The sequence below is a fragment of the Pelophylax lessonae genome (assembly GCF_965119305.1).
Source record: "Pelophylax lessonae genome assembly, chromosome: 10".
NCBI classification, from domain to species: Eukaryota; Metazoa; Chordata; class Amphibia; order Anura; family Ranidae; genus Pelophylax; species Pelophylax lessonae.
The window spans coordinates 169,240,515-169,267,221 of NC_138777.1; the positions used below are offsets into that span (position 1 = coordinate 169,240,515).

The following is a 26,707-nucleotide window of genomic DNA, read 5'->3' on the forward strand; positions in this document are numbered from 1 at the left end:
ACACCAATCATGTGGAAGAAGGTGCTCTGGTCAGATGAAACCAAAATCCAACTTTTTGGCAACAATGCAAAACATTATGTTTGGCGTAAAAGCAACACAGCTCATCGCCCTGAACACACCATCCCACTGTCAAACATGGTGGTGGCAGCATCATGGTTTGGGCCTGCTTTTCTACAGCAGGGAAAGGGAAGATGGTTAAAATTGATGGGAAGATGGATGGAGCCAAATACAGGACCATTCTGGAAGAAAACCTGATGGAGTCTGCAAAAGACCTGAGACTGTGACAGAGATTTGTCTTCCAACAAGACAATGATCGAAAACATAAAGCAAAATCTACAATGGAATGGTTCACAAATAAACATATCCAGGTGTTAGAATGGCCAAGTCAAAGTCCAGACCTGAATCCAATCAAGAATCTGTGGAAAGAACTGAAAACTGCTGTTCACAAACGCTCTCCATCCAACCTCACTGAGCTCGAGCTGCTTTGCAAGGAGGAATGGGCAAAAATTTCAGTCTCTCGATGTGCAAAACTGATAGAGACATACCCCAAGCGACTTACAGCTGTAATCGCAGCAAAAGGTGGCGCTACAAAGTATTAACTTAAGGGGGCTGAATAATTTTGCACGCCCAATTTTTCAGTTTTTTTATTTGTTAAAAAAGTTTGAAATATCCAATAAATTTCCTTCCACTTCATGATTGTGTCCCACTTGTTGATTTTTCACAAAAAATTACAGTTTTATATCTTTATGTTTGAAGCCTGAAATGTGGCAAAAGGTCAAAAAGTTCAAGAGGGCCGAATGCTTTTCGCAAGGCACTGTGTAATTATATATTATACACACACACACATATACACACACACTTTCACTGTTTTATAGTGTAAAACCCCTTATATTAGCCATTAATTGCTCTTTTTGTACTGTAATGGCTCTTTTTTGTTTTTTTTTTTAACCCCATTATTAAACAGGTGATCCAAAAAAAAAAAAAAAAAAAAAAAAAAGGAAGAGCATGCTGCTACTTCTACTAAACGTCTTAGGCCATGTTCACACCGGTGCGTTTTTTGGTGCTTTTTGCAGAAACACACTACAGTTCATTTAACATGGTTTCCTATGGGACACGTTCACATCTATGCTTTTCAGCCGCTGCATATTTGGAAAGTGTCCAGGACTTTTTTCAATGCAAAACGGTGCTTTTTTTTGTTCAGACTTCAATGGAGAAGCTGCATAAAAGCATGCAGTGTCCTTTTGCCGCGATTTGCATTTTTTATTCTACCCAACAAATTGCCCCACAAAAAAACAAACAATGCAAATTGCAGCAAAATCGCATGTGCAAAAAGCACAGCAGAAACAGATCAAAAGCAACCAGCATAGGTGTGAACCGAGCCTTATGCTGGCCATACACGTATCGATTTTTAGACGAGAATATTCATACAAAAAATCTTTGTACATTTGCTGAATGAAAGAATGTCGTTTGAAAATTTCACTTGCTTTGAAACATTCAGTTTTTAAATTAAATGGAATTTCTGAATGAAAACCACATACACGGTCTGAAAATTTCTTTGACCAAGAAACAAAATGTCGATTTGACCCCACTAATGATTCGAAAATCGAACTAACTTTCTTAAAATTAAATTTTTTTCGAAGGAAGACATTTTTTTTTTGTATGGCCAGCATAAGTAACAGCACGGAGTCTATCATACATAATATATTACAGTTCTGTCTGAAAATTGGCAAAACAGTAACAGTCTTACTCACTTAATGGTGTTACCATGGAAACATAAATCTAAGAACTAAAAACGCTGCCTCTGGACACAGCTGCACTCTGTGCTATGGCCACATACAAACTGGCTAATTAGCTCTGGCCAGTTTGTGTGCAGCCAGACACTCCACAGAAATGTTTTCCATTCATCAAGGGTCAGTCAGAGGCTTGATTGCCTGGAGCTGTCACATGCAAACAGCACCAGCTATTATTTGCACAGGGTACAAATCTGACCCTCGGGTTGATTTACTAAAACCCTTGCACTCAGAATCTGGTGCAGCTGTGCATGGTAGCCAATCAGCTTCTAACTTTAGCTTGTTTATTTAAGCTTTGACAATAAAACCTGGAAGTAAAGCTGCACAAATAATCTCAATTCACCCCCCTCACGATTCTAAAACAGCATGTCCCCAATTCTTACAGAGCTGTTCTCTGCTCACTCACAGCTGTCAAAAAAAAAAAAAAAAGCCTCCTGCAAATGTTTATCAAAATTGTTAAGTCTGCGAGATAAGTATAAACAGAACGCTTTACATTGTATCATTTTATTCTTTTAGATCAAAAGAATGAACTTCCGTCTGTAAGGCCCCTTTCAGTTCATCAGTTCAGTCACGTCAAAATCTATCAGTTTTTCATCCTTTTCTTCATCCGTTTTTTTTTTTTTTTTTTTAACATTCACTACCAATGCAAAAACGGATGAAAAACGGACCGTTTGTCTGTTTACATCTGTTTTTCATCCGATCCGCTTTTTTGACGGATGAAAAATAGCGCATTCATCCGTTACAAAAAACGGAGATTGCCGGAAGCGGATGAAAACGGATGTTAACGGGTGATCATCCGTTTTTACATAGCGATGCACTGATGTCAGTTTTTCATCCGTCGACGGATGGATGAAAACCAGACAAACGGACCGTATGTGTGAAAGGGGCCTAACTTAGGGCAGTTTAACCTCTTAAAGACTAATGCCCCGTACACACGCGTCGATAGTTGGCCGTGAATTTCCGGCCAACGTCCGATCGGCCAATTTTCGGCTTGTTAGTATGATGCTTTCGACAACCGACTCCGACTTTTCGGCCGAATAAAATCTGGTGTGCAGGCTATAAAATTTTTGTTGGCCGTCAACACAACGGCCGATTTTCCGTCAGTCAGTACAGATTTCGGCAGACAAAAATCAGATGAGCAAGACTGGGCATGCTCAGAGAAGAAAAAACACACGGAACCAAGTAAACCAGCACATGACATCACTTCTGAAGTTGATTTTTATTGGCCGAGAAAATGCATGTGCAGTCTAGGCACATTCCAACCAACAAAACACAACTTTGGACAAAAGTCGGCCGATCGGTCGGCCAATAATCGTTGCGTGTGTATGAGGCATTAGCCCATTTCTGACACTTGTTGCTTACAAGTTAAAAATCAGTATTTTTTGCCTGAAAATTACTTCAAATAAAATGGCGATCGTTGCAATCTTTTAGGTCACACCGTATTTGCGTAGAAGTCTTTCAAAGGCAGTTTTTTGGGAAAAGATTCACTTTAATGAATTTAAAAAAAATAAATAAAACAGTAGTTAGCCCAACTTTTGTTTGTATAATGTAAAAGTTGATGTTACGCCACGAATCGTGAGAGAACAGTGATCTTTATTTTAAGCACAAAAATCGTGATTCTCATTTTATCCAGAATCGTGCCGCTCTACCTGGAAGCGGATTGGTTTCAACGCAGAGCTGCACCATATCTTGCACTCAACAGTTTACGTAAACAAGCAGCTGCCAGTAAGAATCAGTGGAATCTTGCTGGCTGCAAATTAGGTGAGTGGAGCCTTACCGGATACATTTTTCTTGCTGGTCTGGTCCAAACATAAAAGTCATTAGGAAAGGGTGGAAGGGACATCCTGGATCTTTAAAATGTACATACTAAACCATCGTAGTACTGGGTGCCCAAGACTACACTTTAGTTCTATACTTAAGATAGTTATTACTGAACAATGTACTTTTCATATTCAAATGTAAAGAAATCTGGCCACATCCACCTGTCAGTTGCATATACTCACTTGCCAGTGCATGTCCCCTCTACCTCAGTGAACAACTTCTGCTTGACTGTGTTGAGAAGGTTTGGCCCAAAATACCTGGGATGCAGAAGAATCTCATGTTCAAGGGAGATCTGCAACAAGAAAAACCAGAGCGTTCTATTAACTGGAAACCATTTCCACCACAAGGTGTCTGCAAAACAATATATTCCAGGAAAGAATGATTATTCCATGCACGCTTCTAAACTATATACCAAAGTAAAAAAGGAGAAGATGGGGGGGGGGGGGGGGGAACAATGTAATCCATGTGTATCCAGGTAATAATATTGGTTTAATTTAACCCTTTCACTACCTGAGCCTTTTTTTTTTTTTTTTTTGTTTCAACACTGGAACAGAGGCTTGAAGCAAAGCATTGGAAATGCAGACAGCACCATGCAGGCAAAGCCTAGTACACACTATTAAAAAAACGTATCTGACAAACGATCGATCGCATTTTTCTGTGTCCTCATCCCATGTTGAAAACAAGAATGCTTAAAATGGTAAGAAAATTCTTGGAACAGAGAACACCTTCCCATGTACATAGCTATAGTCTATAGTCATAGCGGGGTTTATTTACTAATGCTGGAGTGTGCAAAATCAGACTCCCTTCTGCATAGAAAGCCAATCAGCTTGTTCAATTAACCACTTAAGAACCAGGCCCTTTTATGACATTTGTTGTTACGACTAGTTTAAATAAGTATTTTTTGCTAGAAAATTACTTAGAACCCCCAAATAACTGGATTTTTGTAAGAACTTACCGTAAAACACTTTTCTCTGAAGTTCATCGACAGACGCAGCTCCATCTATTCAGAGACCATAAGGTTATGCTCCTCCCACCAGGAATAGGCACTAGGCAGGAAAAAGCTTAACCACACCTATGGGGTTGTCCCTACTGGCAGAACCCCACACACTCTACTCTCATCAAGCAGTTTAGTTGCAAGCAGTGTTTAAAATAGAAAAAAAAAAAACCCATTTACTCAGAGGTTGAGGGGCGGGTGCTGCGTCTGCCGAACTTCAGAGAAAATGATTTTACAGTAAGTTCTTACAAAAATCCAGTTTTCGTTATCGTTCATCGACAGACGCAGCTCCATCTAGTCAGAGGCTATAGGGCATATCCCAAAGCAGTATATTTAATGAGGGGTGGGAAGAGAATGCAAACATAACTCCCCAAAGGCTAAATTTAGCCAACCAGGTAACATGGAGCTCAACCTGGAACAACTGGAGCTCACCCTGAAAACACAATACAACCTCAAAGAGAAAAAAAAAAGTTCTCTTTAAAACAGCAGCCTGCAAAACCTTGCGGCCAAAGGAAGCATCCAAAGATGCCAACACATTTACTTTGTAGAATTTTGTAACCATATGCACAGACGATCAAGTTGCCGACTTGCAAACTTGCAGCACCGACACCTGATGGCGAAAAGCCCAAGAGGCACTCAGCGCGCTTGTAGAATGCGCCTTCACCGGGAAAGGAGGAACCTGACCCTTCAGTGAATAAGTCTGAACTACCGTCTGCCTGATCCATCTGGATATGGTCGCCGCAGATGCAGCCAATCACTTACAAGGTCCTTTGGTAAGGATAAAAAGAGTGTCTGATTTTCTAAAAGACTCAGTGGTCTTCAGATAGACCCTGATCGCCCGAACCACATCCAAAGAGTGCAACACAAATTCCTTAGAATGTTTGGGCTTAGGGCGGAGTGAAGGCAACACAATGTCTTCATTCAGATGAAAATCAAAAACCACTAGAGATGCACTGAAATTTCGGCCACCGAAATTATCGGCCGATTTAATATGGCCGCTGTTAGGAAGGAGGAGGGCGCAGCGCAGGGCAGGTTTTAAAAGTCCCGCCTCTGGCCGGCCGCCCGCCTCTCAATGACGTCCCTACTACTACGATCTGCGTATGAATGAAGGGACATACCAGGCGGGAGGGCAGGGCGAGCGGCCGCTAATAGATATAACTATGTAATCCTTCCCTGTCAGCGGGACTGTGTGTGAATGAACTGACACCGGGCAGGGGGGGTGGCCGCTAATAGCTGTAACTATGTGAGCCTTCACTTCCTGTCAGGCATGTATCTCCGCTGACAGGGAAGTAAAGGCTCACATAGTTATTAGCGGCCGCTCCCCCCGCCCAGTGTCAGGTCAGTTCTCATTCACACACAGTCCCGCTGACAGGGAAGTGAAGACTCACATAGTTAAATCTATTAGCGGCCGCTCGCCCCGCCCGGTATGTCACTTCATTCATACACACATCCTGGTAGTGACATCACCGGGAGGCGGGCCGCCGGCCAGAGGCGCTTCTTTTGAATGAAGGATACCCGAGGAGGGACGCTGAGCCAGAGGGGGTGAACTGCCGAGGGGGGACGCTGAGGCAGTGGGGGGGGGGGGGGATGGGGTTGAGCTGAGGCAGCTTACCAATGGTATTGGTATTATGAAGCATGAGGGGTTAATGTATTGTCACTGCTGGTCACTCATCTATTAGTGACCGACCAGTGGCAGTTAATTAACCCCTTTGTGCTGCATTAGTGCAACCAGTATCAGTGATAATTAACACTGGTTGCACTGATACTGGTTGCACTAATGCAGCACAAAGGGGTTAATTAACTGCCACTGGTCGGTCACTAATAGATGAGTGACCAGCAGTGGCAATACATTAACCCCCTCATGCTGCATAATACAAATACCATTGGTAATTAAATTAACCTCTTGCCAACCCATCACAGTACATATACTGTGACAGGGTGGCAGCGACAGGTGTACGTCGCTGCCTGTTTTTGGTGTATGCCCCTCTTCTATCTATTTTAAAAATTTTTTGGGGCAAAAGTCATTTTCGGTTTTCGGCCAAGGGCATCCTGCATTTTCGGTTTCGGTTTCGGCCCAGAATTTTCATTTCGGTGCAACCCTAAAAACAACCTTAGGAAGAAATGACTGATTAGGTCGAAGTACCACTATCGCTGTGTATCACCAGACAAGGTGAGCGGCAGGACAACGCTGCCATTTCAGAAACTCTGCGAGCAGAAGTGATAGCCACCAAGAAGGCAACTTCTGGGACAACGAAAGCAGAGAAATCTCCCGAATGTTCTCAAAAGGAGGCTTTTGAAAAACAGATACCAAAATTGAGATCCCACGGTGGTAGCGGGGACCTTCTCGGAGGAGCCATATGGCGCACTCCCTGTATAAAAAAAAAAAAAAAAAAAAAAAAAAAGGTACGAATCGAAGCATGCGTAGCCAACGGGCGTTGGAAATATATAACCAAAGCCGACACTTGGCCTTTAATAGTGCCCAAAGCCAACTGCTGTTCAACTCCTTTCTGAAGAAAGGCCAAAACTCTAGCTATCGAAAACAAGCGAGGGTGCACCTTCAGTGGTTCACACAATGAAATATACGATTTCCACGTATGACGATAGATCTTTCTAGAAGTCGACTTCCTAGCCTTCAACAGCATAGGAATCACAGAGTCCGAAAGACCCATCTCTCAACACCTAGCTTTCAACAGGTGCCGTTAAAGCCAGCGACTGTAAAGCAGGATGGAAGATCAGACCCTGAGACAGCAGTTCTTCTCTGAGAAGAAGTCTCCAAGGAGCATCGGCGACTAGGTCTGTGTACCAAGACCAGCGAGGCCAGTCCAGAGCCACCAGAATGACCGGAATGCTTTCCACCTCTATCCTGCGCAGAAGCCTCGCCAGGAGTTTCAAGGGAGGAAAGTCATAAATTAGTCGATTCTGACCCCAAGGAGCCACAAGAGCGTCTGGCCAAAGGATCTTGAGACCTGGCTACGAATCGCTGAACCTTCTTAGTGAGGCGAGAAGTAAAGAGATCGACCTCCGGAGTCCCCCACCAAACACACAGGAGATGAAACACCTCCGGGTACAGGGACCACTCCCCTTGATCCAACACCTTACGACACAGATGTAATCCACACTTGAAATGTGTACAGCAGAGAGGACTGGAATACATTTTTTCCGCCCAGGCCAGAATCTCAGCGACCTCCTTGGCCGCCAACACTCTCTTGGTGCCCCCCTGGTGATTGATGTAAGCCACAGCCGTGGCGTTGTCTGATTAAATCTGAACCGGACAATCTTGCAGACGAGTAGTCCAATGGCTCAAACAAAGCTTTATTGCTCTGAGCTCCAAAACATTTATCTGTAGTTTTGACTCTTCCATTGTCCAGGTACCCTGGGCACAGAGCTTCCCCAGCAACCCCCCCCCGCCCCTCAGCCCGATAGGCTGGCGTCCATGGTCACCACTGTCCGAAACAACAGGAGGAAGGACTTGCCCTGGCATAGTGCTGGAGACTGAATCCACCACAACAGAGCAGACTGTGTTGTGGCTTAACCGAATCAAAGAGTCCAAGGACTTTGGATCCTTGTTCCATTTGACAAGAATCTCACTTTGCAAAGGTCTGGTATGGAACTTGGCAAACAGAACAGCCTCGAAGGTTGATACCATCAGACCCAAAGCCTGCATGCAAACTTGAAAAGAGGACAGATTGTTCACCAACAACAACCGAATCGCCTCCTGCAACTTTTGCAGCTTGTCCGGGGCAAGAAACACCTTGGCCAAGGCTGAATCTGGAGTCAAGCCCAGATAATCCAGTCTCAAGACAGGTGTCAGCGCGGATTTCTTGAAATTGATGTTCCAAACGTAATTTCCTGCAGAGTTCTGACAGTGACCGTCAGATCCCCAAACAAGACTGAAGGAGAGTCTACCCCAGTACCACAATCCCCCGCTGGCGCAGCAATGCCAATACCGGTGCTAAGATCTTGGTAAACACTCTGGGAGCTAAGGTGAGACCAAAGAGTAACGCCACAAATTGATAATGCTCCTCTGCGACCGCAAAACGAAGAAAACCGCTGGTGTCCAGCGTAAACTAGGGATGTGTAGATATGCGTCCTTGATATCTATGGAGGCTAAGAAATTTCCCTGGTGTAGTGAAGCCACTACCGTGCGGATGGATTCCATCTGAAACTTCTGTACCCGCAGGAAGCGGTTCAGGGCCTTGAGATCAAGGATGGGACGCACCTTGCCTTCCTTCCTGGGCACGGTGAAGAGGTTTGCATAAAATCCTTGAAAACATTTCTGAAAAGGAACCGGTACAATCGCTCCTTACGATAGCAAATCGTGTACCGCCCCTCGCAAGTCCTTTAACCGGACTGGGGATAGTCGAAGATTGGACAGGAAGAACCTGTCTGACGGTCAAGACCAGAATTTGATCTTGTACCCAGATAGGATCAGTTTGTGAACCCATTTGTCCTGAATCAAGGACATCCAGGGTTCCAGAAAGAAACAAAGACGTCCCCCCACCCCAGAATCGGGTAAGGGCGCCCCTTCATGCAGACGAGGACTTGTCTGCAGGTCCAGATTGGCTGGCCCTTGCTTTCCCCAACCACGGCTTCTTGGAACCCCAAGAAGACTTGAATGGATTTACTTTTTTCTTGCGACCCGGAGGCACATAAAAGACGCTTATGAGCATTAAAGGAAGGCCCCCGCCTCGGACGTGGCACCTTGTCCTTAAGAGGATTGGGGAAGATGAGTGCTCTTCCCCCCCCCCCCCCCCCGAAAACTTTGATCAACTCATCCAGAGAGGATCCAAACAGCCTCTCCCCTGAGAAGGGAAGATCAGTCAAGGCCTTTTTAGAAGCCTGGTCCGCTGACCAACTTTTTAGCCACACCATGCGCCTAATAGCAATCCCCACTGCCGATGCCCTGGCCACTAACGGGGCTGAATCCAGGGACATATCACACATAAACACCAGGGCTTGAGCCAACTGGTCCAGTAGTTCAAACACCGCAGGGGGGAGCCATTCAGCTTTCAAGTTACTTTTAAGTAACTTCACTCATTCCGTAGCAGTCTGCACTACCAAAACACTTTAATATGTGAACTGCTACCACATGTAAAATGGCAGGAAAAGGATTCCACCCATCTATCCACAGGGTCTGCAAAAGTTGGAGACTATTCTAACGGTACCAGAGTCGTTTATTCAATCTGGACACTGGGGATCCACTTTTGGTGGTACAGTCCACCTAGTGGACACTGCCTCCGCAAATGGGTAACATCGTGCAAAACGCTTAGGCACCACTAACATGTGCTTAATGCGCCACCATTTTTCCATCCACGTTAGTATGAAACAATTCTGGACAAGGGAACACCCTGCCCGATTTATGGGATTTGCGGGAGCCAAAAGACACCTGCGTTCCGGGCGCCGTGGGTTCATCAGCCAATTTTAAAGTTTCCTGCACTGAAACTATCAGAGCTTCCACCAAAGTGCGTTCCCCCTCGGCGGTTGATGAGGACAGGTCCTCTTTACCGTCAGAATGCGATGACGTCGACCCCTTAGGGTGGTCTGCGTCTGCCTTGTCTATCTCAGAGTCTGAAGACCCTGCTCATGGAGGTGAGGGCGGAGGGGGTTTTCGGCTGGCAGCACTGCAAAGACAAAATCTACCTTAGACATCAGATTTTGCAAAAAAATTGCAATTTCTGGCCGAGACTGAACCGCAAAGTCCCGCACTCGCTCCCAGGGGTCTGCAAGTGAAATATTATCCTGGGACTCCATGTTACACTTTTTAAAATATTTGGGCAGTGTTTCTTTAAGACCGCCAAAAACGCAGTCCCACCGCAATAAGTGCGGGCTCACAATTCCTGGTTAGTATAAGATAATAGCAGAGTGAATGAAGAAAAAACCCACATGGAACCCCAGAAAAACTTTACCAGACCACAGAGGAGACTTCCAGCACGATCTTTGCAAAAACGTAACGGAACTGACACTGACTATACACTAAGAGGAAACAGCCTCTATATTTAAAAAGCCATGCTCCATGCCACTCAGGATGGGGGTGCTGTCAGCCAAGGGGAAGCTGCAAGGCCTAGTTCTGGACTATAACCTGCTCACGCTCGCTGGCCAGGCTGGGAGACCTTAAGGATCTAGATTATCCAGTGTGAAACCTCACCCGGGTGTTGCTTGTAGTTCCTCTGGATCTTGGTCCTCAGGAACTAATTAGTGAGATTAAAAAAAAAAAAAAATATATCACAAAACTTCCTATAATAGCCAAGACTGAAGTCCCAGCAAGAAGCTAGGTCCTTTTCCTTAAACTAGGCAAAAACAAACTGCTTGATGAGAGCAGAGCGTGTGGGACAGCCCCCATAGGTGTGATTAAGCTTTTTTCCTGCCTAGTGCCTTTTCCTGATGGGAGGAGCATAACCCTATAGTCTCTGAATAGACGGAGCTGCGTCTGTCGATAAACGATGGAGGATTTTTTTTACCAGAGACCCTGGGGAATAAATGGCAGTTGTTGCAATATTTATGTCACACTGTATTTGCGCAGTATTGTTTCAAATGCATTTTTTTGGGAAAAAATACACTTTCATGAATTGAAAAAAAACAAAAAAAAAAAAAACAGTAAAGTTAGCCCAATTTTTCATATAATGGTAAAGATGATGTTACGCTGAGTATATAGATACCTAACATGTCATGCTTCAAAATTGTGCATGCTCGTGGAATGGCGACAAACTACGGTACTTAAAAATCTCCATAGGGGACGCTTTAAAAATTTTTTACAGGTCACCTGTTTAGAGTTACAGAGGAGGTCTAGTGCTTGAATTATTGCTCTCGCTGTAACTATTTCAGCAATACCGCACGTGTGGTTTGATTACGGTTTAAATATGCGTTCGCTTCTGCGCGCAAGCTCAGAGGGACAGGGCGCTTTAAATTTTTTTTCTTATTTATTTTACTATTTTTACACTATCCCTTTAAAAAAGAAAAAAAAATGTTTGATCCTTCTATTCCTATTACAAGGAATGTAAACATCCCTTGTTAAAAAAAAAAAAAAAAGAAACGGAAGACAGGTCCTCTTTATTGTGAGACCTGGGATCAAAAAGACCTCAGATCTCACATTTAGACTTCAAATAAATAAATAAAAAGTAATTTTACCTTTACTACCAAAAAAAAAAAAAAAAAAAAGAAGGAAGAAGAAAAGGCCATTTAAGGCCTAGAGGTGGAAGTGATGTCAGAAGACGCTCTGGTCCTCCAAGGGCATAGAGTCGAATGGGGGCCATCTTGCCCTCACTCAACTTTCTGCCCACCCCTCCAGCAGATAGGATCGTTTTCGATCCTACCGATGTCTCCAGTAAGCGGGGAAAACGACCGGGCAGCATAAAAATGACCGCTGCCCAAAAATTCCACAGGCAGATTTGCTAATTAGATTTTTATAGGATGAATACTGTACTAATTAATCTCTTTGGAAACCTTTCTCTGAACAGTCTGTATTGTATCTCAAATGCAGTGTACCAACGATCAGATAATAAAAAAATTGTACTAAATGCGGAAATTTTCATCTGATTTTCTAATAGCGTGTACAAGTAGAGAGGAGTTCAGGTGAGTTTAGACAAGAGCCACATATGGCCAGTTTTAGGCGCTTTTCACAGGGGCTGGATCCAGTATTTGGTGCAAATTAGCCTCCTGCAACCACTTGTCTCTATGCACTCCATCAATGGCTGCATGGAATTTCTCAGGACAAGTTTCCTAAGGCCCCTGCTGACTTTTAATATTAGGACACTTACCTGTCCTGGAGTCCAGCGATGTTGGCACAGCAGGCAATGTTTCCATCGGCTGTAGGGTATTGCCGCCGCCATTGCCAGTAAGGGAACCCGGCCTTGTGGCTTCACGGGCGGGTCCCTACTGTGCATGCGCATTCAGATTGGCTTGGTGGTGGGGGGGGGGGGGTAGGAGGAGGGGACCTAACTTTGCCACCATGCCGTTTCCCAGGAGTGGGGAAGGGTACCTTTTATAAATAGGTACCCCCTCCCCCATGAAAGGTGCCAAATGTGGCACCAGAGGGGGGGTTGGAAGAAAATGAGCGGGAGTTTCACATTTGGGTGGAACTCTGCTTTAAAGTACAACTATAGGCTAACTTTTTTCCCCCCCCATTTTGGATTGAGTAAGGGAGAGTTATTTATATGCAAGGTTTATTTTCACCATCTGTGTCTCATAGGGGAGATTTCCCTTCACTTCCTGTCCCATTATCAAATCAGGAAGTGAGAGGTAATCCCTGCAAATTAATGGAATCCCTTGGTCACCAGAACTAGTGTCCCCATTGGAAAGTTTCCCCTCTATAACTTTTCTAGGGACAACCCAAAATTTTGGGGTTTTCTTTTACTTTCACTGAAAACAGTCATCAATAAAAACTGTCAGGGGCTCTGATCCCTCTCTATCCAACCTAAAAAGGTTTTGCCTTCAGTTGTACTTTAAATGAGAGCTGACAAAGACACTGTAGATCTTAGCAGATTCTATGTGTATGGTAACCAATCAGCTTCTAACTTGTTCCATCAAGCTTTGGTAATAAAACCTGGACGCTGATTGGTTTCTGTGCACAGTTGCAGCAGATGTTATACGTTCCAGTTTTAGGAAATGACCCCCCATTGTGATCGGGATCCTGGCACATGGGGACACTCTGCATCAGCCAATGACTCCGGATAGAACAGAATTCCCCCCATCCAACCCAGGGCACAGGAACAAGTGACTACTACCCCTCAGGCAGATGAAACCCCTCCATTCCTTTATACAGAATAACGATCGCAGAGAACAATATTTTATGCTTACATGGTAGAACATCGCTGGAACCGCCTCCTCACCACTCCGTGCAGCAGAAGCTTTTGTTTACACCGTGCGCCGAATAATAAAGTTTGTTAAAACCGGGGCGGGGTCTCCGTTCCTGACGTCATGTCGTGCGGAAGTGATGTAGACCGTCGGTGTTTGGCTGCTGTGGAAGCTCGGGGGTTTGCAGCTGTCCGAAACTTTGTACGGCGGAAGACAAGGAGGGGAAGTTAATACCGAACAACCTGAAAACAGCAGACGGGAATAAAGGGGGCGTTTTTGATTGGCTGGGGTTGGTGCCCATCACCTTTACTACCGACCAACCAGCGTAGAGGGGATAGGTCATGCAGCCTCCAATCAGGGTGTAGCAGAGGCGGCTTCAATACAGCTCGCTTTGTGCAGGTGAGCGACAGAGGGGAGGGTCACGTGACTCCCATTGCTATACCGTATTATTACTAATAATGTCACCTGGTTAGTATGTCTAGGCAATTGGGCTGGCTTGGTGAAGATGCTTACTGCCTAGTATATAGCTGTATATGGAGAGCTGAAGGGAGTGCTACTAATACTGGGTGGGTAGGTCACTGAGCATTTCCTATATATCTTCTAGTTACTCATCAGAGCACACCTCAGGCCTGTTCCTTTTATTCAACACACTGATACAAAAGGGAGGATGTTCTACTGTCATACATACATGTTACATTGGAACTGCATGCTGTGTGTATCTTCTTGGCATTATATTTATGAAATGTGTGTCTGTTCCTAGTGATACAGAAGATGCGTCTGGTCTCTGACACTTAGCTGGTCATGGTGGTCCAAATAAAGTGACAACGTGGCGTGTACCTCATCTAAAGTGACCTCCAGCCTAAGCCTGCCAACACACGGATACAGCAGAAGGTGAAGGTAAGCACTGTTGACATAACCCTATGTTACTTACTAGTATATATGTGTGTGAGTGTATATATATATATATATATATATATGCTCACATACTCACACACACTAATCAGCCATAACACTATGACCGCCATCAAGGCATATAACCCATCAAGGCATGGGCTCCCCCCCACCCAGCCACATCAATAATTCACACAGATCTGTGAATGTGAGAACTACAAGTACCGACAGCCCTTGGCGGCTGTCGGCTTGTAATTCTCAATGAACTAGCAGGGCACTGTTGAGAACTCTAGGTAGTTCATTGATTCTTTCTATTAGCATAAAACTGCCTGACTATATATATATATATATATATATATACACACACACACACACACACACACACACACACACACACACACACACACAGTGCCTTGAGAAAGTATTCGGCCACATTGAACTTCGCGACCTTTTGAAACATTTCAGACTTCACACATAAAGATATAAAACTGTAATTTTTTTGTGAAGAATCAACAACAAGTGGGACACAATCATGAAGTGGAACAAAATTTATTGGATATTTCAAACTTTTTTAACAAATAAAAAACTGAAAAATTGGGCGTGCAAAATTATTCAGCCCCTTTACTTTCAGTGCAGCAAATTCTCTCCAGAAGTTCAGTGAGGATCTCTGAATGATCCAGTGTTGACCTGAATGACTAATGATGATAAATAGAATCCACCTGTGTGTAATCAAGTCTCCGTATAAATGCACCTGCACTGTGATAGTCTCAGAGGTCCGTTTAAAGCGCAGAGATCATCATGAAATACAAGGAACACACCAGGCAGGTCCGAGATACTGTTGTGGAGAAGTTTAAAGCCAGATTTGGATACAAAAAGATTTTCCAAGCTTTAAACATCCCAAGGAGCACTGTGCAAGGGATAATATTGAAATGGAAGGAGTATCAGACCACTGCAAATCTACGAAGACCTGGCCGTCCCTCTAAACTTTCAGCTCATACAAGGAGAAGACTGATCAGAGATGCAGCCAAGAGGCCCATGATTACTCTGGATGAACTGCAGAGATCTACAGCTGAGGTGGGAGACTCTGTCCATAGGACAACAATCAGTCGTATACTGCACAAATCTGGCCTTTATGGAAGAGTGGCAAGAAGAAAGCCATTTCTTAAAGATATCCATAAAAAGTGTTGTTTAAAGTTTGCCGCAAGCCACCTAGGAGACACACCAAACATGTGGAAGAAGGTGCTCTGGTCAGATGAAACCAAAATCAAACTTTTTGTCAACAATGCAAAACGTTATGTTTGGCGTAAAAGCAACACAGCTCATCACCCTGAACACACCATCCCCACTGTCAAACATGGTGGTGGCAGCATCATGGTTTGGGCCTGCTTTTCTTCAGCAGGGACAGGGAAGATGGTTAAAATTGATGGGAAGATGGATGGAACCAAATGCCAGTCCAGACCGGAATCCAATCGAGAATCTGTGGAAAGAACTGAAAACTGCTGTTCACAAACGCTCTCCATCCAACCTCACGGAGCTCGAGCTGTTTTGCAAGGAGGAATAGGCAAAAATTTCAGTCTCTCGATGTGCAAAACTGAGAGAGACATACCCCAAGCGACTTACAGCTGTAATCGCAGCAAAAGGTGGCGCTACAAAGTATTAACTTAAGGGGGCTGAATAATTTTGCACGCCCAATTTTTCAGTTTTTTATTTGTTAAAAAAGTTTGAAATATCCAATAAATTTCGTTCCACTTCATGATTGTGTCCCACTTGTTGTTGATTCTTCACAAAAAATTACAGTTTTATATCTTTGTTTGAAGCATGAAATGTGGCAAAAGTTCAAGGGGGGCGAATACTTTCGCAAGGCACTGTATGTATGTGTGTGTGTGTGTGTGTGTGTGTATATATGTATATGTGTGTGTTTTTTTTTTTTATATATATAATATATATATATTTATATACAGTGGGTACGGAAAGTATTCAGACCCCCTTAAATTTTTCACTCTTTATTATATTGCAGCCATTTGCTAAAATTTAAGTTCATTCTTCTTTCTCATGAATGTACACATAGCACCCCATACTGACAGAAAAACACAGAATTGTTGACATTGTTGCAGATTTATTAAAAAGAAAAACTGAAATATCACATGGTCCTAAGTATTCAGACCCTTTGCTCAGTATTTAGTAGAAGCCCCCTTTTGATCTAATACAGCCAGGAGTCTTTTTGGGAAAGATGCAACAAGTCTTTCACACCTGGATTTGGGGATCCTCTGCCATTCCTCCTTGCAGATCCTCTCCAGTTCTGTCAGGTTGGATGGTAAACGTTGGTGGACAGCCATTTTTAGGTCTCTCCAGAGATGCTCAGTTGGGTTTAAGTCAGGGCTCTGGCTGGGCCATTCAAGAACAGTCACAGAGTTTTTGTGAAGCCACTCCTTCGTTATTTTAGCTGTGTGCTTAGGGTCATTGTCTTGTTGGAAGGTAAACCTTCGGCCCAGTCTGAGGTCCAGGGCACTCTGGAGAAGGTTTTTGTCCAGGATATCCCTGTACTTGCATTCATCTTTCCCTTGATTGCAACCAGTCGTCCTGTCCCTGCAGCTGAAAAACACCCCCACAGCATGATGCTGCCACCACCATGCTTCACTGTTGGGACTGTATTGGACAGGTGATGAGCAGTGCCTGGTTTTCTCCACACATACCGCTTAGAATTAAGGCCAAAAAGTTCTATTTTGGTCTCATCAGACCAGAGAATCTTATTTCTCACCATCTTGGAGTCCTTCAGGTGTTTTTTAGCAAACTCCATGCGGGCTTTCATGTGTCTTACACTGAGGAGAGGCTTCCGTCGGGCCACTCTGCCATAAAGCCTCGACTGGTGGAGGGCTGCAGTGATGGTTGACTTTCTACAACTTTCTCCCATCTCCTGACTGCATCTCTGGAGCTCAGCCACAGTGATCTTTGGGTTCTTCTTTACCTCTCTCACCAAGGCTCTTCTCCCCCGATAGCTCAGTTTGGCCGTACGGCCAGCTCTAGGAAGGGTTCTGGTCGTCCCAAACGTCTTCCATTTGAGGATTATGGAGGCCACTGTGCTCTTAGGAACCTTAAGTGCAGCAGAAATCTTTTTGTAACCTTGGCCAGATCTGTGCCTTGCCACAATTCTGTCTCTGAGCTCTTCAGGCAGTTCCTTTGACCTCATGATTGTCATTTGCTCTGACATGCATTGTGATCTGGAAGGTCTTATATAGACAGGTGTGTGGCTTTCCTAATCAAGTCCAATCAGTATAATCAAACACAGCTGCACTCAAATGAAGGTGTAGAACCATCTCAAGGATGATCAGAAGAAATGGAAAGCACCGGAGTTAAATATATGAGTGTCACAGCAAAGGGTCTGAATACTTAGGACCATGTGATATTTCAGTTTTTCTTTTTTAATAAATCTGCAACAATGTCAACAATTCTGTGTTTTTCTGTCAGTATGGGGTGCTATGTGTACATTCATGAGGAAGAAGAATGAACCTAAATGATTTTAGCAAATGGCTGCAAATAACAAAGAGTGAAAAATTTAAGGGGGTCTGAATACTTTCCGTACCCACTGTGTATATGTATGTGTATATATATATATATATATATATATATATATATATATATATTCACAAAAGTGAGTACACCCCTCACATTTTTGTAAATATTTTATTATATCTTTTCATGTGACAACACTGAAGAAATGACAATTTGTTACAATGTAAAGTAGTAATTGTACAACTTGTCTGCAAAACCATGCCAGCAATCCAGTGCAGTGTAGATACAGATCCACCCCCTTTGGATGTTCCACTTACCGGACTAAAATTACCCCTATGCAATAAAGCCTAAAAGTCATAAAGGCTTGTGTCCTAGTAAGGGACCAAATCAATATCCTTGGAGGTCTAGTGGATAATTCTCCCAGCAAATATGGCAGCACGATATGCAATCATATGGGGAAGGAAAGTGCACAATAGTGTAATTCCGTATTTCAAATTTATTGAATCAAAATAAATGAAGATTACACTGTGTGTGTGTGTGGAGTTTAAATGAAAAAAACAGAAAATAGCACTGGTTTAGAACGAGGATAAAGCCTCACTGTCTCACCAATTAGGTGTGGGATAACCTATAAATATAGGAAATCAAAAAAGAATAAGCAATAAGCTGTTCAAAGGTAGGTATAAATAAATCCAACGTGGTATAAATCGGCTGAAAAATAGTTCAACTTTATTAAATGTAAAAAAACCTATAGAATATCCCAATTTTCAACAACAGATAATGACATACAAACATTGGTTAAAAGAAAACCCAGGTGAGAATCATATCGGGAAGGTATTGCACATAAATCCAAGAAAAACTAAAGAGCCTGTATGTAGATAATAGTGGTATTCTGACATGCAACTGATATCATAAACTTTGCATCAGCTGTAACTTCATGATTGGCTTCCTACCAGCATTTTCTCAGTTGTTCGGCCTTCTAACTACTCCATAGGTATTTGCTCACAGTTTTTCTGCATCTGTCTGTGAAATTTGGGGTCAGAGCTGATTTATTTCAGGGTCCTGTTGGTCCGTCTGTATTATCTACATACAGGCTCTTCAGTTTTTCTTGGATTCATGTGCAATACCTTCCCAATCTGGTTTTCACCTGGGTTTTCTTTTAACCAATGTTTGTATGTCCTTATCTGTGATCTGTTGTTGACAAATGTGATCTATGTTTTTTTTTTTTTTACATTTAATAAAGTTTAACTATTTTTCAGCCGATTTATACCGCGTGGGATTTTATATACCTACCTTTTGAACAGCTTCTTGCTGTTTAATTTTGTTTCTTTTTTGGTTTTCAATATTCAGTTGGCCCACCCTTTGCAGCTATAACAAGTTCAACTCTTCTGGAAAGGCTGTCCACGAGGTTTAGGAGTGTGTCTATGGGAATGTTAGACCATTCTTCCAGAAGCGCATTTGTGAGGTTAGGCACTGATTTTGGAGAGAAGGCCCGGCTCGTAGTGTGTGCTCCCAATTCATCCCAAAGGTGTTCTATCGCGTTGAGGTGAGGACTCTGTCAAGTTCCTCCACCCCAAACTCACTCATCAATGTCTTTATGGACCTTGGTTTGTGAAATGGTCCAAATGGTTTGGTGGAGGGGTGATTTTGATGTAGAGTTGTTTTTCCAGGAAGTTGGGCTTGGCACCCTTTAGTTCCAGTGAAGGGAACTCTTAAGGCGTCAGCATACCAAGATCCCCTCCCCCTCTCCCCTTCCCTCTCCCCCTCCCCCATATAAAAATATAGTTTTTCATCTCTTCATGGCAGATGGAAAGCTGCATGCACTATTATCCACTCTAACTGGATGGTTCATCTGTTTGCAAGTAGAGATATCAAACTGCTGTGCAGTCCAAGATATCCTACACACTATGAACCCTGGGTATTAGAAGCGTCTCAAATCAATGGGTCTGTTTTGCCCATACCAACTAATCAATTTCTTTTTTGTCCCTTTTTTTTTTCTTTTGGAATTTAAAAAAAATAAAGAAAATAATATAACTTGGTTATGTGACTACACTGGAATTTATTACTGAAGGCCTAGTGTCTCTGCTCAAGTTTTGCTCTTTTTTGTTTTTGTTTAACCCATGCTTACGTGTGTTTTCTTTCTTACAGCCATGGATTTCCCAGACCACAGTCGCCGCATACTTCACAGCCTTAGAGACCAGCAATCGCAGGGTTTCCTTTGTGACTGCCAAATATCTGTGGGCACTGCACGGTTCCTGGCACATCGCTCCATTCTTGCATCCTGTAGTCCCTTTTTCCATATGTCATGCCGAGAGAGACCAGAGACAAGGGAGCTTACCCTAAACAGCCAGATTGTCACAGCTCCAGCTTTTTCATTGCTCCTCAGCTTTATGTACTGTGGTAGACTCAGCTTTCAGGAGGCCCCCACTGAAGATGTTCTGGCAGCAGCTAGCTATTTGCACATGGATGAGGTTGTGAGGGTGTGCAAAAAACGGCTGCAAGGTCGAGCTCCTGCTGAGGCAGATAGCACTCGTCGAGAAGAAGAAGGAGGAACCGGCTGCCTGGGAGTAGAGAATGATGGCAGAGGCGTAAGCCACGAGGGTCAAGATATTAAAATTATGCAATATGAAGGACCGGAAGTGGCAGGGGATGGACAGCGAATAACTGGGAATATAACTTATCACTTGCAGGAAGTAGCAGGAAGCAGCAGGTATCAGAAGCAGGAGACGGAAGGAAATGGTCAAAAATTACCAGGAAGTATAAAGTATCAGGGACCTGAAGCATCAAGCATTATGCAGAGAGTAGTTGGAGTTTCTAGGTTTGAAGTACAGAACATGAACGAAAGTGGTCAAGGCCTAGAAGCCAGCTCTAAATTTGAATTGCAGGAAGGGACAGTGGGTATTGAACCCGTTACTGGGAGTGTGAAGTGTCCGGGGCAACAGCTCTCAACTAGTAATCAGGAGGCTGCAGGAAGCACTAGATTTGAGGTACAGGAAAGGACAGGAAGTGAACAAATTTCAGAAGCCATAAGATGCCCCCAGCAAGAGGCTGTAGAAAGTACACTTACTTCGCCTGCTCAGAGATTCACTTCACAGAGTCAGGATACAGGTTCTAATGGACAGGTAGTGCTTTCAAGAAACTCACCAAAGAGACAGGAGCCTGCAGGTAGCACGCAAAGTACTCCTAGTGGTCCCAGGTATTCCCATCAAGGGCAGGATAACGCTGGCACTAGCAGTCAAACCTTATCCACTACTAGGTATGCTTTGCAACCCCAGGAAGAAGCTGGAACTACATTAGCTGTGACAGGAAGCTCCAGGTTCCCTTTGCAGGAGCCCAGTGGTAGTGTTGTGGCCGTGCAAGGCGTTCAAAGATATTCCTTACAAAGTCCAGAAGTAGCAGTGAACACTGCAGCACAGCCTGCCACTTCCAGATACCTTCTACAAGAGCCAACGGGCAGTATTCAAGGAGCTCAAGCACGTGGCAGATACAGTTTGCAAGTTCAAGAGCCAACAGGCAGCACAGCTGCCCCTGGTCCATCAAGATACTTTCTGCAGAGTTCAGAATTAGTAAGCAATGTTTTGGCGCTCCAAGGTACATCAAGGTATACTTTGCATAGCCCAGGGTCTCCTGTGGGGAAAAGAGAAGAAAGGGAATGTACTAAATCTGAATTGACAGTAACAACTACTACTCAGCCTGGAATGGAGACTGCAGCTGCTTCTAGTCCATGTAGTTCTACTGTGAGTGAAGGTCAACCAGTTCCGGGTGTATCAGTAAAGATAGAAGCCATTGTAATATCTGATGAGGAGTGTGAAAGGGCGGTAGGGGCATTTAAACGACATGGGTATGAAGAGGAGGAAGAAGGAGAGGAGGAATCTGGATACTTGCCTTATCATATGATTGCAGTGCCAGGTGGCCACCACCCAAACTATGGAGGTCTTCTGCCTCCCTCAATGCACCCAGAGGCCATGTACTTACAGGAATTTGAAGGACATCCTGGCTTTCCTCTTTTCCCTGAAGATGTGCCCACTTGTAAGACATGCGGCAAAACATTTTCTTGTTCCTATACACTCCGCCGGCATGCCACAGTGCACACACGGGAGCGACCCTATGAATGTCGTTACTGTTTGCGCAGCTACACACAAAGTGGGGACTTGTACAGACACATTCGCAAAGCGCACAGTCAACTGGAACCTGGTGTCAAGAAACCGAAGACGGACATGGAGCCCACACCCCCAAACCTGCCTTAAAACATCAGTGGTTGTTTTCGAGGCACGCCACAGTTAATAAAGCCGCCAATGACAATGGTTTTCTGAGACGGAATTTCCAGGGAGTTTCCAGAATGGATCTGATGAGAGTGCAGTCCTCTCTTGAGTTACATGGATTTCTTCTCAGTTTTAATTTATTCAACCTTAATGTATGTGTGTGCGCGTGTGTTTGTTATTTTTTTTTTTCTTTTTCTTTTTTAAATTTAGAAAACTTCAGCTCTTCAGTGCTTGTTGTGACATTATGATTGAAAACATTATCAGTTAAAAGAAAAAGTACTGATACGACACGACAAGTCCAGTTATTGACTTTTTTATTACTTTTAATTGTGCTCTGATGGGGAAAAAAACATGAGAATATTGCTACAAGCTGCTCTTTAGGTTCATTTTGTGCTGGTGGATCAGTGGTTCCTCCACAAGATCCCCTGACCAATGCGTCATTAAACAGTGTCTTTTGATGAGCAAGTGTGTTTTATGTGACTGCTGTAAAAGTTTATTCCATTTCAGAGTTTAAAAGTAAGGCATTGATTAATCTTCAGTTGGACTATGTAGGCCACCATTAGTATTTTAACATTGACTAAGAGGTGCTTTACAAGTGCTTTGGCACCAGAAAAGCTCACGAAAACCTATTCCCATTAAAATCAATGAATGCTATCACACTGGGGCGGTGTGCTGGTGGGACGGTGAAGAAATATCCTGCAAGCAGCCTGAAAAATGTCCCTCTCTATTGAAATAAATGGGAAGAGTTTCAAAAGCACATCAAAGTGGTTCTTGAAGCAGTTTGAGTCACGTGTCCTTAAAAAAAATGCGCACCACTAACTCCTCAAAAGCGCTCAGCATTTTATGGGCAGTTTTCAAGCACCTTAATGTGAAAGGGCTCTGAAGGTCAAAACAATCTTGCACTAAGAAAAATATGGAGGTTGCCATTGCTAACCCCTGTTTTAAAAATATTAGTTGTTTGGCCACCACTGACTTCTGTACTGACCTGGAACAAGCATGCAACAGGTTATATCAAAAATAGTCAGGTCTGCATACATATTCCAAGTAATTGATTTTCTATAATAAAACATAATGAACCTCCCACCAATGCAAGTTGCATGATGCATTTCCCTTAAAGCAGTACTAAACCCAAAAGCAAACTTATTATATTGTAGCCTACCAATTCTTAGATGTGATGGTCGAGTTTGTTTTTTGTTTTCTTTTTTAGGCTTTCCTCTATCTTAATCTTCTAATACAGCCAGTAAGTCTGTTGTTTTTCAAAAGAACAAGCTCTCTTTCTGATGTATCCGTTTACAGGGATGAGACAAACCATTAAACACTGGCAGGAGCTCTTGCAATAATCAGCTTTTATTTATTCATGAAAAACCTTCATCCCAACAGGAGAAAATGTTTGCTGTAACTGATTATAAAGTGTGAGCTGGAGTTTGACTTCAGCTTGTTTGTGTACTTAAATCTGCTATTACATTTAACATGAACACGTCCCTCCCCCCCGTGTTACATTGCTGCTGTTTGCTACGCCCCCTTTTCACATTCATCCAGAGTCGGGGAAATCTAATGCAGGAGGTGTGTTGCTGGCCAGATCACCAGGTGAAAACAGAGGGGGAAAAGCCTAAAAAAACGAATGCAGACCCCACAATGAATGGTTTTGAGTTTAATACTGCAAAAAAAAAAAAAAAAGTCTTTAGAAAATTTTTTTAAATACTTACTTTACACCCTAGCTTAGGCTGTAGCAGCTAGGCGAAGGTGAAGCAGCATTCATCTGGTGAGATTCTGGGAATGATGAGGCTCTCAAATCTCATAAAGCTGCTCCTCTTCTTTGCTCAAGCGTCTTCTCACAAGGTTTAGAATGTGTTTTTTTTTTTTTTTTTTTTTTTTTTTTTACTTTTCTCTGCAGGTTTTTACTTCCTAGTGAGAATTATGATGATTTGACACGAGGTTTGTGAGGGTGGTTCAACATTGCGGACCTTATTTTTAATTGCATGGTCCACTTTAAAAAAAGTCTCACTTTCAACACAAATCCAAAAAATAAGGGTTTCTTCTGTTCCTTTAACAATATACAGTATGAAATGCAAAATCATGAACATTGTCAGAAGAGTTGACAATTTCGTTAGTTTTAAAATTGGTATAGTGAAAGGAATTTATCTTCGTATATCATGGGACACAGAGCCATAAATCATAACATATGGGTTATATAGCCACCTACAGGTGAAGGACACTGGCAACCAATCAGAAAGATGTCCCCTATATAACCCCCTCCCACACAGGAAGTACATCAGTTTTTTTGCCAGTGTCTAAAGGTGATGGTCACTGTGGAGAGTCTCTCCACATTTCTCTTCAAAGAAGATATGCTGCAGACCCAAATCAAAGATCACTGAATCTAAGGGGTTAGCTATCAGATCCATCTAAAACAGTCAGTGGACTAAAAAGATGGTACCCGAGGCTCAGGAAGCAGATACGAGGTTTTGCCTGTAATGCTGTTCTTTTTAGCCACTGGACCCTGGGATCCGGACCCTTGGAATACCAAACCCCAAAGGCACTCCGTGCAGGGTGCTCTAAAGGTCCAAGGCCGTGGCCCCTCTAAAACAAGGGGACCCAGTCCTTGAAGGTTGCCAAGACAAAGCTCGCTATAATGGATGAAGATTGGATTCCTGTTTCATACAAAATCCTGCAGCAGGACTGGTGAGTCCAATTTAAAATATTTACACAAACAGCAAACCTTGAAGGTAAAAATTGCTGGCATAATTGCAGATTGTTATCTTTTTAAAGGGAACAGTGCATAAAATATTTACAGATACTGAGTGCCATGTGAGTCTCTGCTTGAGACTATGGATGTTAAGCCTAGGCAAAATACATCTTGTTAAGCATTATTTCTGTGTTTGTTTTTCTGACACACTGATTTCACCCTGGGCTGATTACCTGAAAGGTATCAGCTGTGATAAACTAATGTGCGCATGAGACTGTGGATGTTAAGCTATGCAAAATACATCTTGTTGAAAGCTCTGGCTTTTCCTTGGGGATTAAACTTACCATTTATATCAATTGTGATTATATGAGCTTGTGCATTTGTGGGATGATGCAAAGTTTGTTTAAACATTTTTTCTTTGCCTATTTTTATCACACTCTTTTCTTGCCCTGGGCTGATCACCTGAAAGGTATCAGCTGTGACCAACATAATTCAGCCTAAGCTGCTCTCACCCCATGTGTTTGCTGTTTTCCCCCTATTGCATAAGCACCCGCATGTTCGTCTCCTCCCTTGATAGCATCTGTGGCGAAGGCCTATTCACGCATGAAAATCTTCACCTCTAAATACAGGCGTACACCGCATGGAGGGCATGTTTGAACGCAATTGGCATGCACGTGGACACCACGCCTGCGCATTACAGCATAAATGGTCATGATTTAGAAGGAACTGATTCCAACGCGCTAGCCTCTGCTGAGGCTGAAGGAGACACAGAGCAGCAGTAGCTGGCCTGCGTGAGTCACTGTGGGTGTATGTTACTGGCACAAACCGATCCTGTATCTTTGGATAATCAGTGCTGTGTGTGATAAGCTGTATAGGCTTGGCACAAGCCTTGGGTACACTGAAGTTAGTACCTCAAGTTTTGTCTTGCTATAAAGCAATGTCTGCCCCAAAGAGGGCTAGGGGGGGCACAGTTGGAAGGGGCACTGTGATGCCATTGTCAGTCCGTGTTTCCTCTGTGTCTACTCCCCCTGAACAGCCAGAGGTGACCAGCCAATCTGAGCCATTATGGTTGTTCTTCATAGTAGCTACCCCAGGTGCTTCTGCTGCAACCTACGTCACTAAGAACAATTTGGCATCGGCATTAGCCAGCCTTTAGGGAAGATTGCTGACATGGTTGCAGCATCACAAAGCGGGAAGAAACATGATAGATCCCCCTCACCTGAGCCACCCCCTGATTTCAGTTCAGGATTGGGCAGAGGATGTGGAAGAAGTAGCTGGTGATGACCCTATAGAACAGGGATCCTCAAACGACGGCACATCCCATGAGGCATTGTAAAACTCTGACATGCACAAACATGACTAAGCATGATGGGAATTGTAGTTCCTAAACAACTGGAGGGCCATAGTTTGAAGACCTCTGCTATAGAAGGTCAAGCTGAGGTTTTCACTTCTGGGGAGTCGGGGTCAGAGGAGTCTCTGTCAGCCTCTAAAACCCAGAGATTGTAGGTTCAGTCTCTATTGAAATGGTCCGGTCTGGACACATTTCCTCCCTTAGAGACGGCTGAAGTCTCCTTTTCCTCTCTAGGTTCATTGCGCTCTCCTCATAGTCCTCAGACATTTCCCATACATCAGCTTGTGGAGCAAGAAATTTATAATGATTGGGACCATCCTAATAGGATTTTTTGTTCCTAAGGTTTTCACTAGTGTATCCTATGGAGGAAAAAGCTTACTAAGAAATGTACTATACACGCTGTGGATGCTGCCATTTTCTTTGGTTAACAAGAGTTTAACCTGCCCTGTGGATAATGCCCAGGTTTTTAAAGATCCAGCAGATAAGAAGTTTGAATCTTTTTTGAAAGCCCCCTTTGCAGGTTGCAGGATCTGCGATACAGCCAGCAGTAGCGGTCATAGGAGTTTGTCAGTCTTTTTAAAAGACCATATGAAGCGAGTGTCCAAGACCGTTCCTTCT

At 43.5% G+C, this 26,707-nt stretch overlaps 2 protein-coding genes across 3 annotated transcripts in view; one reads left to right on the forward strand and one right to left on the reverse strand.

The window, feature by feature from the left end:
- POLR2G (RNA polymerase II subunit G) overlaps positions 1–13,543 on the reverse strand; it is a 32,666-nt gene extending 19,123 nt beyond the window's left edge. Inside the window, exons 1-2 of the mRNA XM_082269654.1 lie at positions 13,399–13,543; positions 3,794–3,903 (exon numbers count right to left, since the gene is read on the reverse strand). Of these exons, the coding sequence (XP_082125780.1) occupies positions 3,794–3,903; positions 13,399–13,410 (122 nt within the window). The 5' untranslated portion in view covers positions 13,411–13,543. The remainder of the gene's footprint in view (positions 1–3,793; positions 3,904–13,398) is intronic.
- Positions 13,544–13,656: 113 nt separating this feature from the next.
- ZBTB3 (zinc finger and BTB domain containing 3) lies at positions 13,657–22,234 on the forward strand. 2 transcript variants are annotated; one of them, XM_082269651.1, is made up of 3 exons: positions 13,657–13,794; positions 14,156–14,292; positions 19,942–22,234. In XM_082269651.1, exon 3 carries the CDS (start codon positions 19,944–19,946, stop codon positions 22,038–22,040), a length of 2,097 nt encoding a protein of 698 aa, XP_082125777.1. In that variant the 5' UTR covers positions 13,657–13,794; positions 14,156–14,292; positions 19,942–19,943; the 3' UTR covers positions 22,041–22,234. The 2 variants fall into 2 exon arrangements, with proteins under 2 accessions (XP_082125777.1, XP_082125778.1); XM_082269652.1 differs by lacking the exon at positions 13,657–13,794 and adding an exon at positions 13,846–13,965.
- Positions 22,235–26,707: the final 4,473 nt, after the last annotated feature.